Raw genomic sequence first — 25,313 nt, forward strand, 5'->3', positions numbered from 1 at the left:
TTCCTGGCTGATGTTTTGGTCACTTTTGAATGCCGGCGGTGCTTTTACTCTAGTGGTAGCATGAGACGGAGTCTACAACCCACACAAGTGGCTCAGGTAGTGCAGCTTATCCAGGATGGCACATCAATGCGAGCTGTGGCAAGAAGGTTTGCTGTGTCTGTCAGCGTAGTGTCCAGAGCATGGAGGCGCTACCAGGAGACAGGCCAGTACATCAGACGTGGAGGAGGCCGTAGGAGGGCAACAACCCAGCAGCAGGACCGCTACCTCAGCCTTTGTGCAAGGAGGAACAGGAGGAGCACTGCCAGAGCCCTGCAAAATGACCTCCAGCAGGCCACAAATGTGCATGTGTCTGCTCAAACGGTCAGAAACAGACTCCACGAGGGTGATATGAGGGCCCGACGTCCACAGGTGGGGGTTGTGCTTACAGCCCAACACCGTGCAGGACGTTTGGCATTTTCCAGAGAACACCAATATTGGCAAATTCGCCACTGTGCTCTTCACAGATGAAAGCAGGTTCACACTGAGCACATGTGACAGACGTGACAGAGTCTTGAGACGCCGTGGAGAACGTTCTGCTGCCTGCAACATCCTCCAGCATGACCGGTTTGGCATTGAATCAGTAATGGTGTGGGGTGGCATTTCTTTGGAGGGCCGCACAGCCCTCCATGTGCTCATCAGAGGTAGCCTGACTGCCATTAGGTACCGAGATGAGATCCTCAGACCCCTTGTGAGACCATATGCTGGTGCGGTTGGCCCTGGGTTCCTCCTAATGCAAGACAATGCTAGACCTCATGTGGCTGGAGTGTGTCAGCAGTTCCTACAAGACGAAGGCATTGATGCTATGGACTGGCTTGCCCGTTCCCCAGACCTGAATCCAATTGAGCACATCTGGGACATCATGTCTCGCTCTATCCACCAACGTCACATTGCACCACAGACTGTCCAGGAGTTGACAGATGCTTTAGTCCAGGTCTGGGAAGAGATCCCTCAGGAGACCGTCCGCCACCTCATCAGGAGCATGCACAGGCATTGTAGGGAGGTAATACAGGCACATGAAGGCCACACACACTACTGAGCCTCATTTTGACTTGTTTTAAGGACATTACATCAAAGTTGGATCAGCCTGTAGTGTGTTTTTCCACTTTAATTTTGAGGGTGACTCCAAATCCAGACCTTCATGGGTTGAAAAATTTGATTTCCATTTTTTTATTTTTGTGTGATTTTGCTGTCAGCACATTCAACTATGTAAAGAACAAAGTATTTCAGAAGAATATTTAATTAATTCAGATCTAGGATGTGTTATTTTTGTGTTCCCTTTTTTTTTTGAGCAGTGTATATATATATATATATATATATATATATATATATATAATACAGATAGTTAGTGGGAGATAGTCAGTGTAGGTTAGTTAGTGATATAGTGTAGCAGATAGGTTCCAGTGCAGGGTGTTAGGTAGTGTGATAGGGATTAGTGTCTCTGTTAGACACAGTGCTGTGATGTCACAACAATAATTAGTGCACCAATCAGTAACATCTACTCAGACCTGATAAAATGTGAAGTTGCACGTATTGCGAAAAAAAATGTGCATCATTAGTGCCGATTTGCGCAATCGCCAAAATAATGACTGGAGATCGTGAATTTATTGCGAATATTATGCGAAAAATAGTGAAACAGAATTTTGCTTATGCCGCTCATCACTAATCTTGGCTGCCTGGCCCTCCTTGGCAACTTCCTTCTTAGCTAGATCCCATCAGTCTAGAAATACTTTGGTCTCCTCGGATCTGCAAAACTGCCTTCTCCCCCACCTTCCCCTTCAACCCTGCTGGGCTTCCTGCAACATCTCCTGTGATGCTGGCCTGTACTGACCGAAGACTAGTTTGGTAAGAGTACTGCACAGATTTACTTTTTCTTGCAGAGCCTCCCTCTTGTCTAAAATGTTCACCTATTTTAAACTGTCTTTGATCGGTCTTTAGATAACTACTACCTTTTACTTATCATACTTTCATCTACTTTCATCTCTGCAGGTTTGGTTTGTTTTTTTCAGTTTTTACCAGCTAATTTGCAAGTGTCCTCCTCCCCTTATTTCTCTTAGCATCATTAGATGCCTTCACTTTTCCAGTTATTATTTCAACGGCTTTTTACCCTTCATCTTTAGGACCAGGCCCTAATCTGACTGAATGCTTACATCCTGTACTACTGATCTCCCCTGCAAGGTGGGAACCTGTCTGAGAGGGCATATGGACAACTGGAGCACTCTGACTCGAGAAGGACCCCATGGGTCCACATACTACAGGTTCTTTGGCCTATCGTATCATGTGACCTTTATTCTGAATCAGCATTTACCCTCCAATCATTTTTGTGTTTGTGATTGAATCTATTCACATTGTGTCACATTTTACTGATGCCAATGAAGATCAAGGGATATTATGGCTATAAAATAATTATTCATATTAATTGTATCATTAATGATGATGAAGAGGAGGTTTCTCTGAACTTCCTATCAATTGTCCCATTAATAAAGACATTTACAATCAGAAAAGATTGATGAAAGGCTCTTACCATTCACAGACACTGAGATGGGTTTTTCAAGTCCAGTCGTCGTTTCACCAGAACTTTCCTGCAAGATTAAAGACATGAGAAAAATATACCCCGCTGCTAGTTTTTCTTATGTCCAGGCGGAAATGAAACACTTCTACAAGACATGAATTCGGCTACTTTCACACCAGCGGTTTTGCTGGATCCATTATGGATCAGCAAAAACGCTTTCGTCATGATAATACAACCATCTGCATCAGGATCCGGTTGTATTATCTTTAAAATAGCCATGACAGATCCGTCATGAACACCATTGAAAGTCAATGGGGGACGGATCAGTTTTCTATTATGTCCAAGAAAACGAATCCCCATTGACTTACATTGTGAGCCATGACGGATCCGTCTTACACCGCACCACATGGCGGACAGAAAAACGCTACTTGCAGTGTTATTCTTTCCGCGATAGGGATGCAACCAAACGTAACGGAATGCATTCTGGTGCTCTCCGTTTGGTTCAGTTCAGTTTTGTCCCCATTGACAATGAATGGGGACAAAACTGAAGAGTTTTCCCCTGATACTGAGATCCTATAACGGATAGGGAAAGTGCAGAAGTGAAAGTAGCCTTAGAAATGAGTGAATTTCTTGAAATTTGTTTTGGGTCCAATTCGGACAAATCACTCCAAGAATTAGATTTGGGTCTGAATCGATTCGACCTCAATTACAAGTGCTCCAATTGGCCTGAGATCTGGTATATCACACGCTAAGATCTCCTAGGACACAAATTATTTCTCTTGTGTTTCTTTTTAATTTTATTTTCTTCTCTCCCCCTTTTAAACCCTAACATTAAATAATGTCAGAATGACACTGATATATATAGCTCTGGGTATTTGGGCAATACGGGACAACTATTGGAACGTTTTTGACAGTGTTAAGAAGCAGCCTATTTAAAAAGACACTTTGCCGTCTCATGTGTTATGCTTTTTAAAATAAAAACATTCCAATAATGGTCCCGTATTGGAGGCAGATGCCTTCCCAAAAATTCTCCCTTTTTGGGAGCAGCAGTGCAATGAGAAACCTCAAAAAAAAAGGCAGGCAATGTGCAGCCATTTAGGGGTAGTAGTAATGGCACCAGGCGGAGCAGCAGCTGCAGTACAGTATGGAACACCATGAACTGGCTGATCATAAATACCCAGCAATGGCAGATCTATTCATTGTCATCTGCTGGAAATGTGTGAAAATCCTCAAGGATCCATGTGCCTGAATTATTTTGACAAAGCTTATGTTTTGCAAACTCGTAGGACAATTTTGCCTGCTTGGGTAAGAAAATGCCACCTACCATCTAGGTACAACTGAACCTAGCTGCTCAGACAGTGCATGTCCGTTTACTGCATCAGGTTGGGGCAGCAGCTTCTTCTACTTGTTGTAGAAGAGACAGCGGGAGAGTGGTAACTTAAATTTTGATGAAGGAATGGAACTGCACTGCAATTACCACAACTAAGTGGTACAGGAGCAACTGCACTGCCAGCAACTTGGCCACGTGGGAGTTTAGCCTGCATACAAGCTAATTGGTGGTTGTGAATAGATTTCCCATGGCCGCACATTCTGTTATCGATGTCTCATGATGGAACAGAAGACCAGGAGGAGTATGAGCAGGAGAAGAAGAAACTGATGATGATAAGGTCACTGTACTGCTTGGGGATGTGGCCTGGCTGTCACAAAGGAGACTGGGAAAAAGAGGACAGACTTTCCTGAATGCTGGCCAATTCTATTTTCCCACTGGATTTGGTGATGCCGCCTCATGTGCTGCAATAGAGCTTTGTTGCCAAAGGGGGGGATCTGTGGATGGCAATTATGGCACATCTGTGGATGGCAGGCACTGTTATGGGGGAATCTGTGGATGGCACTGTTATGGGGGGACCTGTGGATAACGCATATGTGTCATCCACAGATCCCCCCCATAACAGTGTTCCTGTGTAGTGATTGTGAATGACCCCCAATACAGGGGTGGGGGCTGGCATTTCGGTTTTGTAATAGGAGCGAAGCCCGGTGCAGTCACTGTATTCTATTACTCCGGGCCCCGCTCACCTAATCATATCTATTAAGTAGGGGATATTAAACTACTTATAATGCAAAATCACTCCAGACCCTAACTTACTAGTATTAAACTATCGCAGGAGGCCGGGCAGTTGGAAGGGTGGCGGCAGCAGCATAACTTACTATGTCATGCGCCTGCGCCTTCATTCATAAAGTGGGAGGAGCAGGCGCGTGACGTAGTAAGTTACGCTGCCGCCTACCCGGCCTCCTGCCTGCTACGAAGTGTACTAGTAAGTTTTACACGCTGCCGCCCGCTCCCGCCCGCATAGCAACAAATCGGCCGATTATTCGATAACGGAATCGTCAGCAACGAATCCCGTTATCGAATATTATCGATAATGTTGATTAATCGTTGCAGCCCTATTTCAGTGTCATCACCAGTTCCGAGCTCATCAAAATATAAGTAGATCCGGCTCTGGCCATACATTGCCTCCACTCTTTATTGCAGCCACGTCATCACCCTTCTCCTCTGATGCCGCCTCCTCCTCAGCACACAGATCCCGCTCCCATGTCCTGTCCAACACAAAATCATCATCATAGTCCTAACCCTTCCCTTTTATCAGAAGGTGATATGTCATCGTGGGATCCTTGTCCCCCCCCCCCCCACACCGATTCCCTGTTCTGGGTTTGCCCATTTGACCCAAGTCACACTGTCGCCACAGATACTATTGCTGTTATTGGGTTGTGTTGCTTCTTTTTTCCTAAAATGGCTGCTACACGTGTGAGGACATGGAGCAAGGAACTCTGGGAAGGCGGGATCACCCATAATGCCATGCATGCAGCCAATCAGCAGCCAGCCCTGTGATGTCACAGCCCTATAAATAGCCTCAGCCATCTTGTATTCTGACATTTTCCAGCGTACTTAGTGCAGGGAGAGACGTCAGCATACGCTAAGGACAGTGCGGGGAAAGACTAAATTGTGCTGCAAAAATGATTCATAAATGTAGGTAACAGATAGGGAGGAATCATTCCACAGCATTTATGTAGAACAGGGTTCAGTAGGGGAGGTTACAGCCTGGGTAATAGGAACAATCCTATTACACCTTGCTGCACTGACTGGGGATCGAAATAGCCATTATACAGCTCTGTAATTCCAGCAAACCGTTCTTGTTATTGGGGTACAAGTGCTGTTTAACAGGGTTTATTACAAGGAAATATTTCTACAGTTCTAATTGAACTTATGTGGTGAAGTTATATCTTGTAATACGCTTTTATAGTTTATATAGTTTACATGTACCCCACCATGTTGCCCAGTATGTGAAGAGTAAGTTGATGAGGTTACTACTAATGTGAGGCATATGGTTTATGAACTTAAACTTCCATGTGCCAATCATGTTCCTTACATAATGGGCAATCGATATTTTGCACACACAAAGAACAAAAAACAAAAAAAGGCAAAAAAATACACATTAACCTTATGTTGTGTATTTTTTGTGTTTTGTGTTGCATCGAATGGTACAGAGTATTGCAATACTTTTACTTGGTATCAAACTCTAGTCTGCAGTAGTACTAATTGCCCCCATATAGTTCTGCTAGAAGAAAAAAAATGTTGCCTTATTTGTGCCAGTAGAAAAAAAGTGTCCCCTTATATATACTCACATATATTTTGGTAATTAACTGACAAAGCTGCAATTATACATCCCTCCAGTTCTACAAAAACACTGCACACTGGTATTGACAATATACAATGTCATATCAATGCAGTAAAACGCGTTTAATAAACGCGTAGATAGATGCAGTACAACACATTAAATAACTGGTATATTGATGCAGTTGTACAATGCTTTATATTAAACTGCACGGTATAATGATGCTATACAATACATTATATTAAACTTTTATACAGAGGCCCTCAAATAAGCTAAAATGTGGAATTACAATCAGTAGTTAAACTAAAACGATTTGGCAATTAACAGAGGTACATATAAACGTGCCCTGCTATAAACACACTGGCAAAATGTGCTGAACGGCTTAACCCCTTTCTGACACAGAGATTTTCCATTTTCTTTTTTCACTCCCTGCCTTCCTGGAGCCATAATTTTTTTGTTCACATAGCCATATGAGGGCTTGTTTTTCGTAGAACAATTTGTACTTTCTAGAGCCACTATTTAATCCCTTCACGTCCAGCTCAGTAAATGTACGGCGCAACCGGACGTGACTTAACAGGATCTGCGCCCGTCCGATCAGCGGCACTTACAGCTTTCCTTCCTGTGAGATCCAGGGGGCTGAATCTCACAGGCTGTCATGGAAGGCAGCCACGATGCCTAAGGAAGACATCGGGCTGCCTTCCCTACCATCGGGTCCACGTCACAGCAGCGTGGGTTGGCTGCTTCCTCCCTGCACGGACATCGCTCGTGTCGAGGTCAGCTCTGACCGTGTCCTTCCAGGGGTTAAAAATTAAAAGTTTCAAAGAAAAAAGAAAGAAAACGGTCTTTTCCCAAAACAAAGTAAAAAAAACATTTTTAAAACTAGGGAAAAATAAAAGTAGACAAATTAGGTATCACCGCGTCCATATCGACCGGCTCTATAAAAATATCACATGACCTAACCCCTCAGGTGAACACCGTAAAAAATAAATAAAAAAAAAACGTGCAAAAAAACCCCCCATTTTTTTGTCACCTTACATCATTAAAAGTGCAACACCAAGCGATCAAAAAGGCTTATGCCCCCCAAAATAGTACCAATCTAACCGTCACCTCATCTCGCAAAACATTAACCCCTACCTAAGACAATCGCCCAAAATATTTTAAAAAAATATAGCTCTCAGACTATGGAGACACTAAAACATGATTTTTTTTGTTTCAAAAATGATATTATTGTGTTAAATGTAAAAAAAATTATATAAAAATTTTAAAAACTAGGGAAAAAAGAAAGTAGACATATTAGGTATCTCCGCGTCTGTAAGAACCTGCTCTATAAAAATATCACATGAGCTAACCCCTCAGATGAACACCGTCAAAAAATTAAATAAAAACAGCGTAAAAAAAAGGCATTTTTTGTCACCTTACATCACAAAAAGTGGAATACCAAGCGATGAAAAAGTCATATGCCCCCCAAAATAGTGCCAATCAAACCCTCATCTCATCCCACAAAAATGCTACCCTACCTAAGACAATCGACCAAAATCTGAAAAAACTATACTAAAAGTATACATTTTAGGTATCTCCACATCTGTAAGGACCTGCTCTATAAAAATACCACATGACCTAACCGCTCAGATGAACACCGTAAAAAAATAAAAAGTAATAACTGTGTCCTAAAAGCCAGTCGCCTAAAAAAAAAAAAAAGCTACGGCTTTCAGAATGTGGAGACACTAAAAAATCCTTTTGTTTTAAATGCTTTATTGTTTATGTAAAACTGAAACAAACAACCAAAAAAAGTTGTCATATTTGGTATTGTCGCGTCCGTAACAATCTGCTCTATAAAAATATCACATGATCTAACCTGTCAGGCTACTTTCACATCTGCATTAGGTGCGGATCCGTCTGGTATCTGCACAGACGGATCCGCACCTATAAATGCAAACGATGGTATCCGTTCAGTACGGATCCGTCTGCATAGCTTAGTCAAAAAAAGTCTAAGTCTAAGTCAAACGGATCCGTCCTGACTTTACATTGAAAGTCAATGGGGGACGGATCCGTTTACAATTGCACCAATATTGTGTCAATGTAAACGGATCCGTCCCCATTGACTTACATTGTAAGTCAGGACGGATCAGTTTGGCTCCGCACCGCTAGGCGGACACCAAAACGCTGCAAGCCATAGTTTTTTCAGTTTTGGCACGATTATCTTGAGTAGGGTATGATTTTTGCGGGATGAGATGACGGTTTGATTGTTACAATTTTGGCGTACATGCGACTTTTTTGATCACTTTTATTACCTTTTTTTGGGAAGTAAGGTGGGCAAAATTTCAATTTCATCATAGTTTTTTATTTTTTTGGCGTTTACCGTTCGGGTAAAGTAACGTGACCGTTTTATAGATCAGGTCGTTACGGACGCGGCGATACCAAACATGTGTAGGGAATTTAATTTTTTTCATTTTTAATCAGTGATAAATGTGTTTTTTGATTTTTACTTTTTTTTCACTTTTTTTTTACCCAGACCCACTTGGTTCTTGAAGATCCAGTGGGTCTGATGTCTGTATAATACAGTACAATACACTATATAGGGTATTGCACTGTATTTTACTTACACTTTGTCTGAACAGATCTATGCCTTCAGCACAGATCTGTTCAGCACCATGGACAGCAGGATGCCTGAGAAGGCGTCCTGTTGCCATGGGAACCTTCCCCGTCTGCTCAGCTGTGGCCACAACTGTGCAGACGGGGAAGGGTAAGGACGGGGCTGTCGGGGGGCTGTCTGGGAGCTCTCTCCCTCTCCCATCGGGGGGCTGCAAAGGCACAGCAGCCCCCCGATCGGAGAGGGAGGGAGCTCCCTGAGCTGTTAACCTTTTTCATACAGCGGTCCGTACGCAGCGCTCAGCTCATAGCCTGAGAGGCTTTTTTTTCTCTCAGGCTATGAGCTGAGCGCTGCGATTGGCCAGCGCTACAGCATGGGAGAAGGAGACCCCGGCAGGTTCCCCTGGGTGGAGCCTAACTATGAAGATACCAGAGGCTATAACGGGAGAACGGAGCGGCGCCCGGGGAAGCAGGAAGAGCACTGAATCTCAGGAGGGGCGTCCGGAACAGGAGAGGTAAGTTGATTTTTTTATATTTTTTTTGTCTGATCTGAGGACGGATTAACTTGGAGGTTTTATTAACATGGCGGTCTTTTTGAGGTCTGAATGGGTGTGTTAGTAACATGGTGTCTGTTCCGATACCTGATTGGGGGTTTTATAAACATTGGGGGTCTGAGCTGAGGTCTGATAAAAAATATTATTACTCTTGTTTTCCCCCTCTACAACCAAGGTGCGTCTTATAGGTCGAATAATACTGTACACAGTTTTTCAATTTTATTTAATACTGAAAAAAAAATTCAAGTTATAAAATAACTAAAGGTTTTATCGGACGTAATGATGTCTATGATGTCTATATTTTTGATTATTTAATGTACTTTTATTATAATTTGGGGTAAAGAGGGGCAATTTTAATTTTTAACTTTTTTTTTGGCCCTCAAAATGCAATCATTAGATTGCCTTTTATATTAAGTATTGGAATTTTAGCCATTACAGAATATAAAGAACAGTATATTACAATACATGCTGCCACCTGCATTGGAATATACAAGTAATAGTCCTAAAAGCCTTCTACAGCATCTGGCCTATTACTACTATGGGACGCCTTCCCTGATTTCAGCCAGTGAAAAGTGTTCCTGCCCAGAAAGTGCGTGTTTCTGGGTTTTTTTTACCTCTGAGATGCCGTAATCAGATTTGAACACAGCATCTGAGGGGATTAATGTCTGTGAACGGCATTATCACTGATCACAGACATTAGCCCCGTATGTCTGCTGTATGGAACTGCAAGCACCCGGCGGCTCAGGCACTTGTTCTGTAGCAGACACCATCTTTAGAGACGCGACATCTGCCGTACATGTATGGCGGATGTTAGGAAAGAGTTAAAGGGGGCAGTTTAGGGGCCATTTTGTTGCTGACAAATTCTATTTAATTACAATTAATACAATATTTTATGACACCAGAAACCATTTGCAAACAACAATAACATGAAATACAGAGTACAGTATACTCCACTGCTGCTGGGGGAGGTCAGTAGAAAGCTCCAGTACATCAGTCTATAGAGGATTTGTAGAAATCTCAGCTTCACCTACCTGATGATCCAGTGGGATATTCGGTTTCTCCTCTGGGCAGTCCTGGGAATACTGAGGACTGGGACATCTCTCTGGTGGATTTCTCTGACTGGATCCCTCTGGTGGATTTCTCTGACTGGATCCATCTGTAGGAAAAACACACGGTGACTGAATACATTGTCTATATCCAATGATGAGTGAATCTGTGATGCCGGCCGGTCCGTGGCTCCGGTGGTCCATACCTGTTGACATTTCATTGTCTCTACAGTCATGGAAGGTCTCCTCTTACCCGGTGATGTGAGGGACTGGTGATTCTCCATCATGACGTCCTTGTACAGATCCTTTTGTCCTTCTAAATACTCCCACTCCTCCATGGAAAAATAGACAGCGACATCCTGACACCTTATAGGAACCTGACAACACAAGGATAAAGTCATTACCAGTCCCCTCCCTTGGCGTTATTGTATAATGTCCCAGCATTCCCAGCAGCGCTCACCTCTCCGCTCAGCATCTCAGTGATCCTGGTGGTAAGTTCTAGGATCTTCTGCTCATGTATCAGGGAATGAGGTGGAGGCTCGGTGATGGGGTTCTGGGTCCTGCTCCATCCTCCTGACACACGGGGTGTCACACACTCACCAGACGACTTCTTCACTACTGTATAATCCTGTGTATGGGGAGACGTCGATCACTACAGAGATTCTAAGAGTCCTTCACCTTTCCAGACATTTCCCTGATTTATTTCTATAGATAAGAGTGATGTCATGTGAGACTCTCACCTCTCCAGTTATCAAGGAGATTATCTCCAGGGTGAGGTCTAATATCCTTGCAGCCATATGGTTTCTGTCCTTGTACAGATCCTTGTGTTCTTCTAAATACTCCCACTCCTCCATGGAGAAATAGACAACAACATCCTGACACCTTATAGGAACCTGACAACACAAGGACACAGTCATCACCAGACCCCTTCCTTGGCGTTATTGTATAATGTCCCATCATTCCCAGCAGCCCTCACCTCTCCGCTCAGCAGCCCAGTGATCCTGGTGGTAAGTTCTAGGATCTTCTGCTCATGTATCAGGGAATGAGGTGGGGGCTCGGTGATGGGGTTCTGGGTCATGCTCCATCCTCCTGACACACGGGGTGTCACACACTCACCAGACGACTTCTTCACTACTGTATAATCCTGTGTATGGGGAGACGTTGATCACTACAGAGATTTTAAGAAGCCTTCACCTTTCCAGACATTTCCCTGGTTTATTACTAGAGATAAGAGTGATGTCATGTGAGACTCTCACCTCTACAGTTATCAAGGAGATGATCTCCAGGGTGAGGTCTAATATCCTTGCAGCCATGTGGTTTCTGTCCTTCTCCATTCTTGGTGTGTCCTTGATGGAAAGGACCATTGGCTCTAAAAAGAAGAGAGTCCTGCACCTAAGGAATCTGAGGGATACAAGGAGGATTGTGAGCAAAATCACATCTTACATGAACTAAAGTGTCTCACAAACTAAGAATAACAAAAGTCTACCAATATTGTACAACGGATATGACTTGGCTATTGAGGTGTCTTATACATACCAGACTGGTGACCATAATAAATCAGTCAGCCGGCCTCCTGCTATACAGTGAATACAGTGTTACACAGGATACACATTGCAGTCTACCACATACAGCAGACAGCTCATCTTTTTCTGACTGTAAATGTCTTTATTAATGGGACGACTGATAGGAAGTTCACAGACACTTGATCTGACATGCTTTCTGCAGCCTTTGAGAATTTGAAAGTTCTCCAATGTAATGACTCACATTTGGTCTCAGGACTGTGTTTAAAGTGTACCTTAGTTTTCAAAAAAGGTTTGCATAATGGCAGTGCTTCTTTGTACAGTCTGTGAAGGAACTGTTATTTTTGGGCTTACCTTATGTTTATTTCAGCCATATTATCTCGTTTCAGCTGCACAGCTAGATGCATTTCACTCACAAGCAGGGGATGTTTCCCTTCTACAGGTACTGTACGCAGTGAACTAACTTCCCTTACTTTCCACTACGTTATTTTCTAAGGAGTTTAGAAAGCTGATAAAGAGGGATAAATCACACATAGACAGACAGGAGGCTCCTGTGATCTTGAGCTAGCTCTGACACTGCCCCAGTTCCTCTCATCCATCTTCTGGGTCTGGGTAATGTTTCTGTATAATGACTCCTAATTTCTTTGATTGTATCTCGGTCACTGGGATTTAATGTGAAGTAATTGGATTAAAGGGGTTGGGCCACGAACCAGCGTGTGTGAACCCATGTGTCACGCGTCCTACCTCCTCTAGAGGAGTTGTCTAAGTGAACCCCTCGTTCTTCACAGTACCCCTGATGGCGGGGATAGACTTTCCCGAGGGGAACACCAGGTCGCTACCTCTTGAGGAGGGCTGGCACACGAGGAAGCTGGTCCAGGCGGACTAGAAGTACAAGCGTAGTCAGGCAGGCAGAGTTGTTAACAGGAGCAACAGTGCAGGACTGAAGGATGAGGCAGAGGCGTAGTTAGACAGGCAAAAGGTCGGGACAGGCGGCACAGGTACAGGTCAGGCAATCCGGGTTGGCAACAGGAGAATCAAGGCAAGCGGGCAGGGATTAGATGGTTAGCGGAGTCCAAGAACGAAGTGGAAGTCAGGAATATACGTGAGTATCAGGAACTAGCAAACACAAGGACCTTGACACTGAGGCTTCTGGGAAGAGGGCTGAGCCACTTTCATATGTGCAGGAGGGCCAGGGTTGGTCAGTGAGGTCACATGACCGAACCCATACAGCCCAGGAAGTGACACGCGCCACCCCTAGGGGAGTGTAGCAAGAACAAAACAGCAAGCATGCTGTGGCCAGGGCTGAGAGGAAGCTGTGGAGCAGATCCCAGAGCAACAGCACCTACACAGACAGAGCCCAGGACTGCAGTGGTGACTGGGAAGCACTGGCCAGCGATCACCACTGAGCACGGCAACCGGGACCATGGTGGTAAGCAGGGGAACAGCGGAGCACAGCGGTTACAGGTTGTCTCACTTCAGCAAGTAGCATTTATCATGTAGACAAAATTAATACAAGCCACTTACTAATGTATTGTTATTCTCCATATTGCCTCCTTTGCTGGCTGGATTCATCTTTCCATCACATTATATACTGCTCATTTCCATGGTTACAGCCCACCCTGCAACCATGGAAACGAGCAGTGTATAATGTGATGGAAAAATTAATCCAGCCAGCAAAGGAGGCAATATGGATAATAACAATACATTAGTAAGTGCCTTGTATTAATTTTCTCTACATGATAAAAGCTACTTACTGAAGTGAGACAACCCCTAATAACTAGTATATTCCAGGGATTCATTCAGACCCTGCGGTGTCAGGGAGATAAACCGGAAGATCCAATCCATCTCTTTTCTACAGAGGCGCTGATGAGATTGTGGCCCCCACTCAACTGGAGTCAGACAAAGTGTTGGGTCCCCACTATACACCTGTGCACAATGTCCTGGTATATCCGTTCTATGTACATTCCCTGTGTGTGATTAGGGAGAGTTCAGGCGCCTTCCCCCAAATTATTGTTTTATTATAGATTTTTTTCTTGATACTTACTGTTCACCTCCTTTATTTAGTCATTTTTTTTAAACCACCAGAGTTTTTGGGTAAGTGCTGCCGTTGCCTCCTCTCTCTTTTTTTTTTTTGATATTTATATTATTATTATATCTTTTCTAGGTATGGTAGGCGTGCCGGCATGACGCGGATGACGTAGCTCCACCTCCCCCCTCTGCCCCGTGATGTAAGAGCGGGTTTGAATAGCCTGGCGCGGGATCCGACAGGTTCCGACCTCCGGTGTCCTCGTGTCGATCAGGGTGCTGTGGTTTGGTGTCCCCCCTGCTGCTGCCCTGCTGTCGATGCTAACCGGCTGCCGGTGCTGCCTAGCCTTCGCTTCACTGGATGAGGTCTGTTGCCTTACTGGATCCGTGGTGTTAGCGGTGAGGAAGACGGGGACTGACCATGGGCTGGCAGGGGCAGACACTCTCCAACTGATTTCGGATGCAGGGTTTGTGGTTTGCTGAGATGTGAAGGGACGCTTGGGTGAAGCAAGTCCCTTTTTTTCCTGCAGCACAAGGTGGATGGTAAGTATGCGGTACTATTATTATCCTCATTTATGAGCAGTGGAGGGACGCCTCGGTGAAGACAACTCTCTTTCCTTTATGGAGATTAGTAAGCGTTGTGGAAAAGGCGCTGGAGACATCAGGCTTTATCTGGGTATTTCCTATTGAGAAGTAAAGGAGTGGGGAGATCTAGGGGTGCTTTATTGTTCCTGTCGGATGAAGTTCAACAGGTGAATCGTGTATTAACTCTTTCGAGCAAATACAGGTGAAACTTGAAAAATTTTAATATCCTGCAAAAGTCAATTTATTTCAGAAATGCAACTTAAAAGGAATTGCATTAATGCAGCTTAAAATTAGAATTTTGTGAAAAGGTTGAATATTCTAGGCTCAAAGTGTCACACTCTAGTCAGCTAATTAATCCATACCCCCTGAGCAAAGGGGACCTGAGATTGTGACTTTGGGGTTTCATAAGCTGTAAGCCATAATCATCCAAATTATAACAAATAAAGGCTTGAAATATCTCGCTCTGCCTGTAATGAGTCTCATCTGTTAGTTTCACATTTTAAATTGCATTACTGAAATAAATGAATTTAGCACGATATTCTAATTTTTCGAGTTTCACCTGTATAGCCCACGATACCAGTAACCCCACTTGGTGCTGTGCATTATAACATCATTAACTAACTGATGTACTGGTTGAATAGAGGCATCCAGTTGTTTGTCTCCGTTTTTTTTGCTGCCCTGAGGGGTGAATTATATGAAGGATGAAATATTCCCTGTATCAATGGAACTAATCTAACTAATCCCGGATTCTGGAGACTTTTTGTCAGGCCTATAAGCGTCAATTTGAAGGGGAGCATAATTAACCTTCTCGTTTACTGACGAATGAAATGTTCTGTTTACTGCCTGCTAACATGATGCTAATGAACTGTGTGATTTAAAAGAGCTGAAATTGAGATTGAGATTAACACTTTACTAATTAGACTTGCCGGACATTCCAACAATACTGCTCGGAGATTTTATTCATGTAATATGCCCAACTTTAGATAAACTGGGTAGGTCTGGCCAACCGACAGATAGATGGGGAGGTCACCCCATTGGGGAGAATTCTGCACGAAGCCTCCTTGATAGCTTTCTGGAGACTGAGAAACCAGCAGGAGAAACAATATTCCTGCTACTCCAGTACATATTGATCGTTATCTAGAATAGACCTAATACTAGGTAACGCTATGATGGGGCAACTAATTCATGAGATCAAATATCTTCCCAAGAGAATATCTGATCACTCCCCAGTATTTGCCATAGCTAACATCCTGCCCGCAGGGTTGAGAGGGGATAAAAAAGTTCCATCCACACTGGCTAAACGTGCTTGCAGATGTGGCTGGCATAGGCGAACAGCTGAAAGAGTTTTTTTTTACACATAATTTGCCCACGGCATCTCGATTGGTAGTATGGGACGCCATGAAAGCCTTTCTCAGGGGGGTATTAATAGCGGAGGTAAATAAAACAAAAAGGAATGAAATTAATGCCACGGTACAAAAGATGCTATTAGAGGTAGAGGCGGCAGAGGCTAGGAATGTGACACATCCATCAGTAGACCATTAAAAACAATGGTCGGAAGTGCAGCAGAAGCTGAATGAACGCTTGTGACTGAATGCCAAAAATAAAGGTTTCTTTCAAAAGCAATCATATTATGAAGAAGGGGAGAAAGTGGGTAGAGTATTGGCATTAGTGTCTAGAGCTCAACAACAACCATCTTATATAGCTACTCTACACAATTCCAACACCGAAACAGATATTAGAGATCATGCACTGTTTTACTCGTCTTTGTATGAATCTAAAACCTGTGCCTCCGAAGCGGAGATTAAGGGATTTCTCAACCCATTAGGACTTCCTACTAATGGAAGTAGCGGTGGAAGATATGGCCAATAATAAGGCCCCGGGGGAGATGGACTGCCAGTGGAAATTTATAAAACCTATGCCTCAATACTTTTACCTCAACTATTAGATGTCTATAAGGAAGCCCACAAGCAGGGTAGACTGCCCACTTCCATGAATGAAGCGATTATAGTAGTGATTCCAAAACCGGGTAAAGATGTCCTGGCGGCAGAGTCTTATAGACCTATCTCCTTGCTGCAGGTAGACGTAAAAATATTAGCGAAAGTACTGGCAAACCGTTTAAACTCAGTGATCACACCGCTCGTCCATGCTGACCAGGCTGGTTTTATGCATAACATGTCAACAGCGGTGAATATCAGGAGACTATATTTGAATATTCAGGCTGGCCAGATCCAAGCCTTGAATGCGGCGGTCGCATCTCTTGACGCGGCCACAGCATTCGACAGCGTGGAATGGCGATACCTGTGGATGGTGCTTACGGCGATGGGGTTTGGGCCAGAGTTTATTAAGTGGATACAACTACTATATGCTTGTCCCACAGCCAAAATAAGGGTAAATGGGAGACTCTCAGACTCATTTGCGCTTTGCTGCCCCTTGTCGCCTTTGTTGTTTGCTGTGGCGGTGAAGCCTCTGGCGGAGGCACTCAGAAAGGCAAACACAGTGAGAGGTTTTCAGTATGGGTCTTTGAAAAGGTCACTTTATATGCAGATGACCTACTACTATTCCTGGACGTATGGGATTCCTCTCTTTCAGAGGCCATGTTCATAATAAATGGCTTTGGGGGGACTGTCCGGCTTGGTCATTAATTGGACAAAGTCTGTGTTGATGCCACTGTCAAAAAATATAAGGAATGATGCCAATCTTACGGCAGGATTACAAGTAGTCACATCATTTATTCAAGGGTCAGCCAGAAACCAGGAATTCGGAGAATTGAATTTGGTACTGATGCGTGATAAATTCACGCAGAAGGTCCAAGCCTAATCCCGTCTGCCCCTTACTATGATTGGACGCACTAACTTACTGAAAATGATCCTCATGCCCCAGCTCCTATATTTATTACATAATGCCCCAATTTGGATACCACTCAAATGCGATCTTTAGAAATCTTATCTGGAAGAGGGGAATTCCACGCATAAAGCTCACGACATTATGCAGACGAAAAACTCAAAGACGACTTAATGTTCCGGACCCATGAGTATACTATTTGGCAGCCCAGTTACAAAATTTTAGAGGTTGGGGAGAGGAGAATAGGATAAATACAGCCGGGAGGATTGTACGACATCTCCTTAATGAAAATGTCTAATGTCAGCCATAGAAGATGGAACCTTCTATATAAAAGGAGATAAATACTGTGGCGAAACCAACCTCGCCACTGGGTGGTGGAGAAGCCTGGTTGCCAGCCTCTTGCCCCAGGATTATGGGCCCTCTCATCAGCCCATGCTAAACTTGAACCCCATGGCGATTTGACTGTGTTTGTGGCATCTGAGCGCTGTTTGGATATATTGAGAGCTCAGATCCAAGCCATCTGGGGATATGTTAAATGTCTATGTTTACTGTAATGGTTGGGACATTGTATATTTGAGTAGTGATGTATGTCCTATTGACTCCACGTGTGTATTGGCGATTTCCCTTTGTCCTGAGAGATAATTGAATTACTCCTCGGTTGTCTCCAGGACAGAAGACATTGTGTATTCTTCTGCCTGTGATAATTACATGAACCCATTGTGTAAGGTAATTGTATCACAAGCAGAGGGGAGGATTTTGTGTGGGAGTGTTTTACTGTATTGTACGTGTTTATTGGTTGTTTTTACAAAACCCTGTGGGTGGTACTAGTGTGTAACAATGTTACAGAACAATAAACACACAGCTCTGGCTGTCCACTGCTTTACCCTCAACATGGAGCTTGGTCTTGTTCTTGGGCGGATTCACTGTATGCTGTTAGACTGATTGCTAGGAGTGTAAGCCGCTTGGGTGCGTTTCCTATTCGTCTGCTAGCAGCTATTCGTGAGGTTCCGTTCGGAGTTTGGAGCATTCCCTTGTATGCCGTTACAATTGGTGGCAAGCGGCGGGATCGTTCCCACAGCCAGAAGGAGAGCTACAGGAGACACCATTCAATGGACTTTATAATTTGAGGGCAATGCATGTCCTAGTACAGCGACCCTGACAGCAGCAGGATAGAACCAGCAGTGGCATACGATGAGTAAGACCTGGATGGAAGGGATGCATTAATGAAAGGCATCTGGTACCAGTCCCTGGATAATGTACAATACCAGCGAGGCGAGAGTCTCCCCAGTGAAGAGCAGCGATTGCAGAAGCAAGTGGCCCTGCGGATGCCCTTCCTGGGAGAGCAGCCCCTGGAGGAATGGGTGAAGGAACTAGAGCACCGGGTATAGCAGGAGCTATGGCTGGAGGATGCCTACCAGGCCCTCTGGTGGTATATGGCACAGTATATACCCTGGATAGCTGTTGACAAGCCAGAGGGAGAGGAGTGGCTTGTTATGGGAGTCCTTTGCAAAGCCTGACTTCGGGAGCCCTGCACAGTCCAGACTTCAGGACATTTTCTATGAGGGGGAGGCTAGGCAGGATTGGGATGACCTCCTGTCACCGCCAGTTCTGAGAGAAGGTCTGGCAGACGTCCTTCTCTACCTCTTGCATGACTTTCTTTGTTTTGGTAAAAAAAGGGGGTTAGTCAGCACCTCCCAGTGCGCAGGTGCACGCCGCCATGGCAAAGACATAAAGGGAAAAAAAGTGGGCTCAACATGCATGTTGGTACCTGCATCCCTTGTAATGGAGGCCATTATGGTACCAAAAATGGTAAAAAGCAGAGTGGATCCAGCATGCATGTGGATCCAACACTCCCTGAACTTTATGGCGGCCATTATGGCGCATAACAGGTAGTATTTAGTGTTAGGACCCGTCTAACAGAGATTGCCTTGATGTATGGCAGACGGGCTCAGATGGTTTTGTACAAAATGAATTGGCCAAGCATCTCACTTTATAAATAAGCGTAGCATTAGCACTATAATTTTTGGCATTATTGTACTTTATCTGATTTGCAGGGTGCTGCTGCATTGTCACTTTTTTTCCTTGTTTTGGTTTAACTTTGTCATCTCCTTTCCTTCTTCCAGGTGTCACCTATTTAGACTAATCGTCTCCCTTTATATTCCCTCCAATACTGCCTCACTTTGTGGTTTATACTACTTCCTGGATGAAGTGTTCACTGCTGGAGGCTGCTGCTGCTGTTTGCACAGATATGTCTTTTAATGTATTGTGTTTCCTTGCTGGCTTGATTCTAGGTGACTCTGACTCCATCCGTATTAAGTGCAGGGAGCCGGTGGTCGTGTCCCCTCACTATTATAGGGTTTTCAGGTGTCACACAGTCATAGGTACGTGGGCATGCAATCGTCTACCATTGAGACCCTTGCATGGGCATAGCAGTCAGGGAGAGCTCTTAGGGTTTTATAGGGCTCACCTATATGCTCCTTAGTTTGGGATCAAGCCAGTTGAACGTTTATTCAAAAGTTCCAGCTATCTGCAACGTCACCCGTGACATTATAAACAGCCGTAACCGTCTTAAGCATGGATCCGGTTTCAGCCTTGATTGACCACATGCAAGGTCTTTCACTGGAGGTAGCAGATCTCCGTAAAACTGTGTCTCAGTTTCAGGTGACCGGTTCTGCTGGCGTTCATGGAGTTTGTTCCGAGCCTAAGATCTCGCTTCCGGATACGTTCTCCGGGGGTAGTGAGAATTTTGTTCGCTTTAGAGAGGCTTGCAAACTCCATTTTTGGCTACTTTCCCATTCCTCTGGTGATGAGGAGCAGAGGGTGGGGATCATCATCTCGCTGCTCAGGGATAACGCTCAGTCTTGGGCCTTTTCGCTGCCGGTGGGGGCACGGCCCCTCCGATCGGTGGATGAATTATTTGTAGCCCTGGGGCAGATATATGATGACCCGGATCATATTGCTCTGGCTGAATCTAAACTGCATCGTTTATGCCAGGGTAAACTGTCCGCAGAGATATATTGTTCTGAATTTCGGAGATAAGCAGCTGATACTGGTTGGAATAAGGCTGCACTCCGAAGTCAATTTTGCCATGGTCTTTCGGAAAGATTGAAAGATGCATTTGCTTTTCATGAGAGACCAGCCTCGTAAGAATCTGCCATGTCTCTAGCTGTTCGTATTGACAGGCGTCTTAGAGAGAGAAAGAGGAGACTACTCCTTCCGGTCATATTCAGCCCAAGGACAGTAGGGCTGACTCATTCAGTGCGCAGGGATCTCAGTCTCTCTCAATCCCCTCTGAAGAGGAGGCCATGCAGCTGGGTTTGCTTGCCTCTGATAGTAGAGGATTCAGCTCTCAAAGGAGGGTTTGTTTCTGTTGTGGGGGTATAAATCATTTGGTTAATGTTTGCCCCTCTAGGAGATTCAGGGAGTTTTCTGAGGGTAATAAAAAAAAATAAAAAATAAAAACTATGAAAACCTTCTATTTGCTACTATTGGCAAGGTTGATGCGGAAATTGAAGGTTTGCCGTTTGCTTGTAGTTCCCGTTTTCTCCTACCTGCCAGGGTGGCGCTAGACAGCAAGAACATTGTTTGTGAGATTTTTGTAGATAGTGGAGCAGCTGTCAATCTCATTGATAATCAATTTGCAATAACGCATGGTTTCCATGTATGCACTTTGGAAAAAGATATACCTGTTTTTTGCTATCGATTCTGCTCCACTTTCTCAAAGATCGTTAAAGGGCATAGTTCACAATATTCGTTTGACTGTGGGTGACGCTCATGTTGAGGATATGTCATGTTTCGTCCTAAGCGGATTACCTACTCCTCTAGTGTTGGTGCTATCCTGGCTCACTAAACATAACCCCACCATTGATTGGCAAGCAAGGCAAATAAATGGCTGGAGTGAGTTTTGCAGAGAGAATTGACTCACGGCGTCTCTTTCAGAGGTTTCTACCAAGACTGTACCATTTTTTCTCTCTGAATTTTTAGATGTGTTTTCCGAGAGTGGTGTCCAGGAGTTGCCCCCTCACCAGGAGTACGACTGCCCTATTAATCTCATCCAAGGCGCCAAGCTGCCAAAATCACGTTTATACAATCTCTCCCAACCTGAAAGAGTCACTATGTGTACTTATATCTCTGAGAGCCTGAGAAAGGGACACATCCGACCCTCGAAGTCACCTGTTGGCGCAGTTTTTTTTTGTTGTTAAGAAAAACAATGGTTCTTTAAGACCTTGTCTGGATTTCAGGGAGCTGAACCGTATCACAATTCGTGACCCATATCCGCTTCCTCTGATCCCGGACCTGTTTAACCAGATTATTGGGGCTAAAGTTTTTTCTAAGTTGGATTTAAGAGGGACATACAACCTAGTCAGGGTCAGGGAAGGGGACGAATGGAAGACGGCCTTCAATACCCCTGAGGGTCATTTTGAGAATTTGGTTATGCCCTTTGGTTTGATGAATGCTCCGGCCGTCTTCCAACATTTTGTGAACAGCATTTTTTTTTTTTTTTAATAGTGTTTATTTAACATTTTGCATAAAAATACAACACTCCCATGGGGAGAACAAAGAAGAAACAATCTTCCATGATACAACACTCACATCAGCAAGTCCGTTATTAACGTATATCTTGACCATAAAAGACATATAAATGACTTTAGTACAAAGTGTCACTGTTGTCTCTAAGAAGCTTCTAGAACTTACTCAATCCCATACACTCACACATACATACAATGGGTGATACATTTGCCACCGTCAATGACTCAAGTCGTGCCTTCTGCTTGGACCCAAAGGCCCCAGATATCATCAAATCGATCAGTCAATCCCCTTGCCTCGTATGTCAATTTATACATTTGCAGGTCATTATTTATAAGGAGTACCCATTGGCCCACTGTAGGACACTTGGGCGGTTTCCAGTTCAAAAGTATATTTTTCCTCCCATAAAACATCAACAATCTTAACAGTATTCTATTATATTTGGAAGGAGTGGCATCAGAAACTAACCCTAGTAGGCATATTACAGGATTACAAATCCCTGGGAGCCCTAACCTAACATTGATAAAATTACAAATTCCCTTCCAGTATGTCTTTATCACCGGGCATAGCCACACCATATGGAAGAAAGAGCCCCTCGCCTCTCCACATCTATCACATCCCGGACTCGGTAATTGTCGCATCTGATAGAGACGCAGTGGGGTCAAGTACACTCTGTGCATCCATTTCACTTGGATGAGCTGATCTCTCGCACTTATAACCGACGTCCTCCATCTCAGACGCCACTCCTCCAAATGAGAATCCTCCAATTCTGGAATATCCTCAGCCCATTTAGCAAAGGAACGCCTAATAGGCGATTCTTGCATTTTAACAATTTCAACATAAAAGGAGGAGATAGGTTTGCAAGGGATTTTCCTCCTAGCTATTGATTCTAATGGGCCGCACTCTAAATTTAGGGATAGGGCTCTAAATTGTTTCTCGCAGGCATGTCTCAGTTGGAGGAAGCGGTAAAAACTCGTCTGGGGCAACTGGAACTCAGCTCGCAGGCTCTCAAAGGAACGGAAGGTCCCATCCTGAAACAATTGTGTTAGATATTTAAGACCCTTCCTAGGCCAGAATTCAAAGTCAGGAAGATGCAAGAGCTCTGGGAGAAGCTTGTTACGCCATAGTGGGATATAGGGGGACCAAGTGTCACCCTCCAGGTTTTCTGTATGTATCTCCACAAACCTCACCCAAGCCTCGTTAACTGTTACCATAGAGTCTGTATAAGTCCCCAGTCCTACGGGTTTCCCCCCCCTGTATACCAGATTAGTTAGAGCTTCATATGAACCAGCCAGCGCCGCCTCTAGTACCACCGCAGGGTTATTGGCATCTGCCCTAATCCACCAAGATGCATACATTAGGCGCGTGGCTATATAATAAATATACATATCTGGTAGCTGCAAGCCCCCCTGAATGTAGGAGGCCTTCAGCGTCTTTCTCGCAAGTCTGGGGGACCGATGGAGCCACAAGAAACGGGAAAAGGATCTATCTAAAATGGGACTTAGGGATCCTCACTGGGGCTGCTCTATAAATATACAGAAGTTTAGGTAGTAGCACCATCTTGATAATATTAATTCTCCCCACCAAAGTCAGCGGAAGATTTTCCCAGGCTTCCAGCTTACGCGTGACATATTCCATGGTGGGCCTCAAGTTCAATTGACAAAACTGTCTGGGGTCCCTATGGATATGTATCCCTAAGTAAAGAAAATTATCTACAACTCTCAGGGGAGATATCGGGGAAATATCCACATCTTGATCTGCATCTATTATACATAAACTAGACTTGGCCCAATTAACCCGTAAACCCGAGTATTTCCCATATCCATCCACTACATCCAGCAGGGTTTCTAAGGAGGGGCCAGGGTCCGCTAAGTAGACTAACAGGTCATCCGCGTATAATGATACCTTCTCCTGAATCCCCGCTACCGACCACCCCTCTATCAAAGAGCTGTTGTTAATTAATTGTGTCAAGGGTTCCATTATCAGGGCGAACAACAATGGGGACAAAGGGCACCCTTGTCTAGTGCCTCTATACAACCTGAAGGGCCGGGATATGACTCCATTCACTCTAATCCGTGCTATAGGTGTCTGGTATAACAATTGGACCCACTTGACAAAGGAGGAAGGAAAACCAAGACGGAACATTGTTTCCCAAATAAAATGCCACTCCACAGAGTCAAAGGCCTTCTCGTTATCCAGGGACGCCAAGACTCTTGAACCCGCATTATCGTGCCTGACCTGTAAATTGGTGAATAATCTCCTAAGATTTATATCAGTCGTCTTCCCAGGCATAAAACCAGATTGATCAGGGTCAATAACGGACAGTATCACCTCGCCAAGACGCCTAGCCAGGACTTTAGCCAAGATTTTCACGTCCGTGTTTAGGAGGGAAATCGGCCTGTATGATGCACACTGATCCGGAGGCTTCCCGACTTTGTGAATTACAACGACAGTCGCTTCCCCAAAGGAAGAAGGCAACTTCCTGGATTCACATGCATACTCAAAAAGTCTGAGTAAACGTGCAGATTGTAAATCAACGTCTAACCTGTACCATTCAATCGGGAAGCCGTCCGGTCCAGGTGACTTCCCAGGAGTCATGTCCTCGATTGCTGCCCTCACCTCTCCAACATCAATAGGTCTTCCTAGATATCTATTATCAGCCGCAGCCAAAGGAGAAAGTGGGATGGATTGAAGGAATGAACGGATCCCATCTGGGGAGGAGGTGGATTTAGAACTGTATAGGTCAGTATAAAACTGAACGAACTGTTCACAAATGTCCTCGGGTCGATATACCTTCAAGCCATCCCCGCAGGTAATGTGCGGGACTACCGTCTGCTGCGTCTCAGTCTTAGCCAGGAAAGCCAAGGCTCTCCCATTTTTGTCGCCATCTGCAAAGACCAGGCGCCTCTGGAATAGCAACCTCTTCTGGGTGTACTCAGTGAGATGCAAGGTAAGTTTCCTCTGTGCCTCGTCCCATGAAATACGGTTCACATCATTAGGATCTGCGATGAAAGCCTGCTCCTTATCTACTACCTCGTTTTCTAGTTTAATTCTGGTGGCGCTTAGCTCTTTTCTGTAAGAAGTAATTGCCTGAATCTGTGTACCACGCAGGACAACTTTAAATGCCTCCCACTCCACCAAAGGGTTAGCAGAGCCCTCATTAAATTCCTAATAATCTTTCATCCCCTGCTGCACCGCCCAAACCACCGGCAGCACCTCAAGCCATTTGCTATTCAGTCTCCATTGCCTTTCAGCAGGTGCAAGCGGCTGTCTCAGAACCACCAACAGGGGGGCATGGTCAGAAATGCCTCTTGGCAAGTATTCCGTGGCTACTAGTGAGGGCAGCAGCTCCCTACTGAGAAATGCTAAATCAATCCGGGAGAGTGCTGCATAGGAAGCCGAATAGC

General features: G+C 44.5%; 1 protein-coding gene across 3 annotated transcripts in view; it reads right to left on the reverse strand.

Annotated features, from left to right (window-relative positions):
• The window catches only part of LOC120999656 (oocyte zinc finger protein XlCOF6-like), a 288,892-nt gene that overhangs the window by 167,723 nt on the left and 95,856 nt on the right, over nucleotides 1-25,313 (reverse strand). Inside the window, exons 1-5 of one of the 3 annotated variants that reach the window (XM_040430648.1) lie at nucleotides 11,665-11,857; nucleotides 11,385-11,552; nucleotides 10,662-10,785; nucleotides 10,394-10,491; nucleotides 2,561-2,618 (exon numbers count right to left, since the gene is read on the reverse strand). The exons of 1 other annotated variant lie outside the window; for it this stretch is intronic. In XM_040430648.1, coding sequence (XP_040286582.1) covers nucleotides 2,561-2,618; nucleotides 10,394-10,491; nucleotides 10,662-10,785; nucleotides 11,385-11,552; nucleotides 11,665-11,772 — 556 coding nt within the window. In that variant the 5' untranslated portion in view covers nucleotides 11,773-11,857. Of the gene's footprint in view, nucleotides 1-2,560; nucleotides 2,619-10,393; nucleotides 10,492-10,661; nucleotides 10,786-11,384; nucleotides 11,553-11,664; nucleotides 11,858-25,313 lie in introns of those variants that run through there. One more of the 3 variants, XM_040430649.1, reaches the window with a different exon arrangement.

This window comes from Bufo bufo, chromosome 4 (assembly GCF_905171765.1).
Source record: "Bufo bufo chromosome 4, aBufBuf1.1, whole genome shotgun sequence".
Taxonomy (NCBI): Eukaryota; Metazoa; Chordata; class Amphibia; order Anura; family Bufonidae; genus Bufo; species Bufo bufo.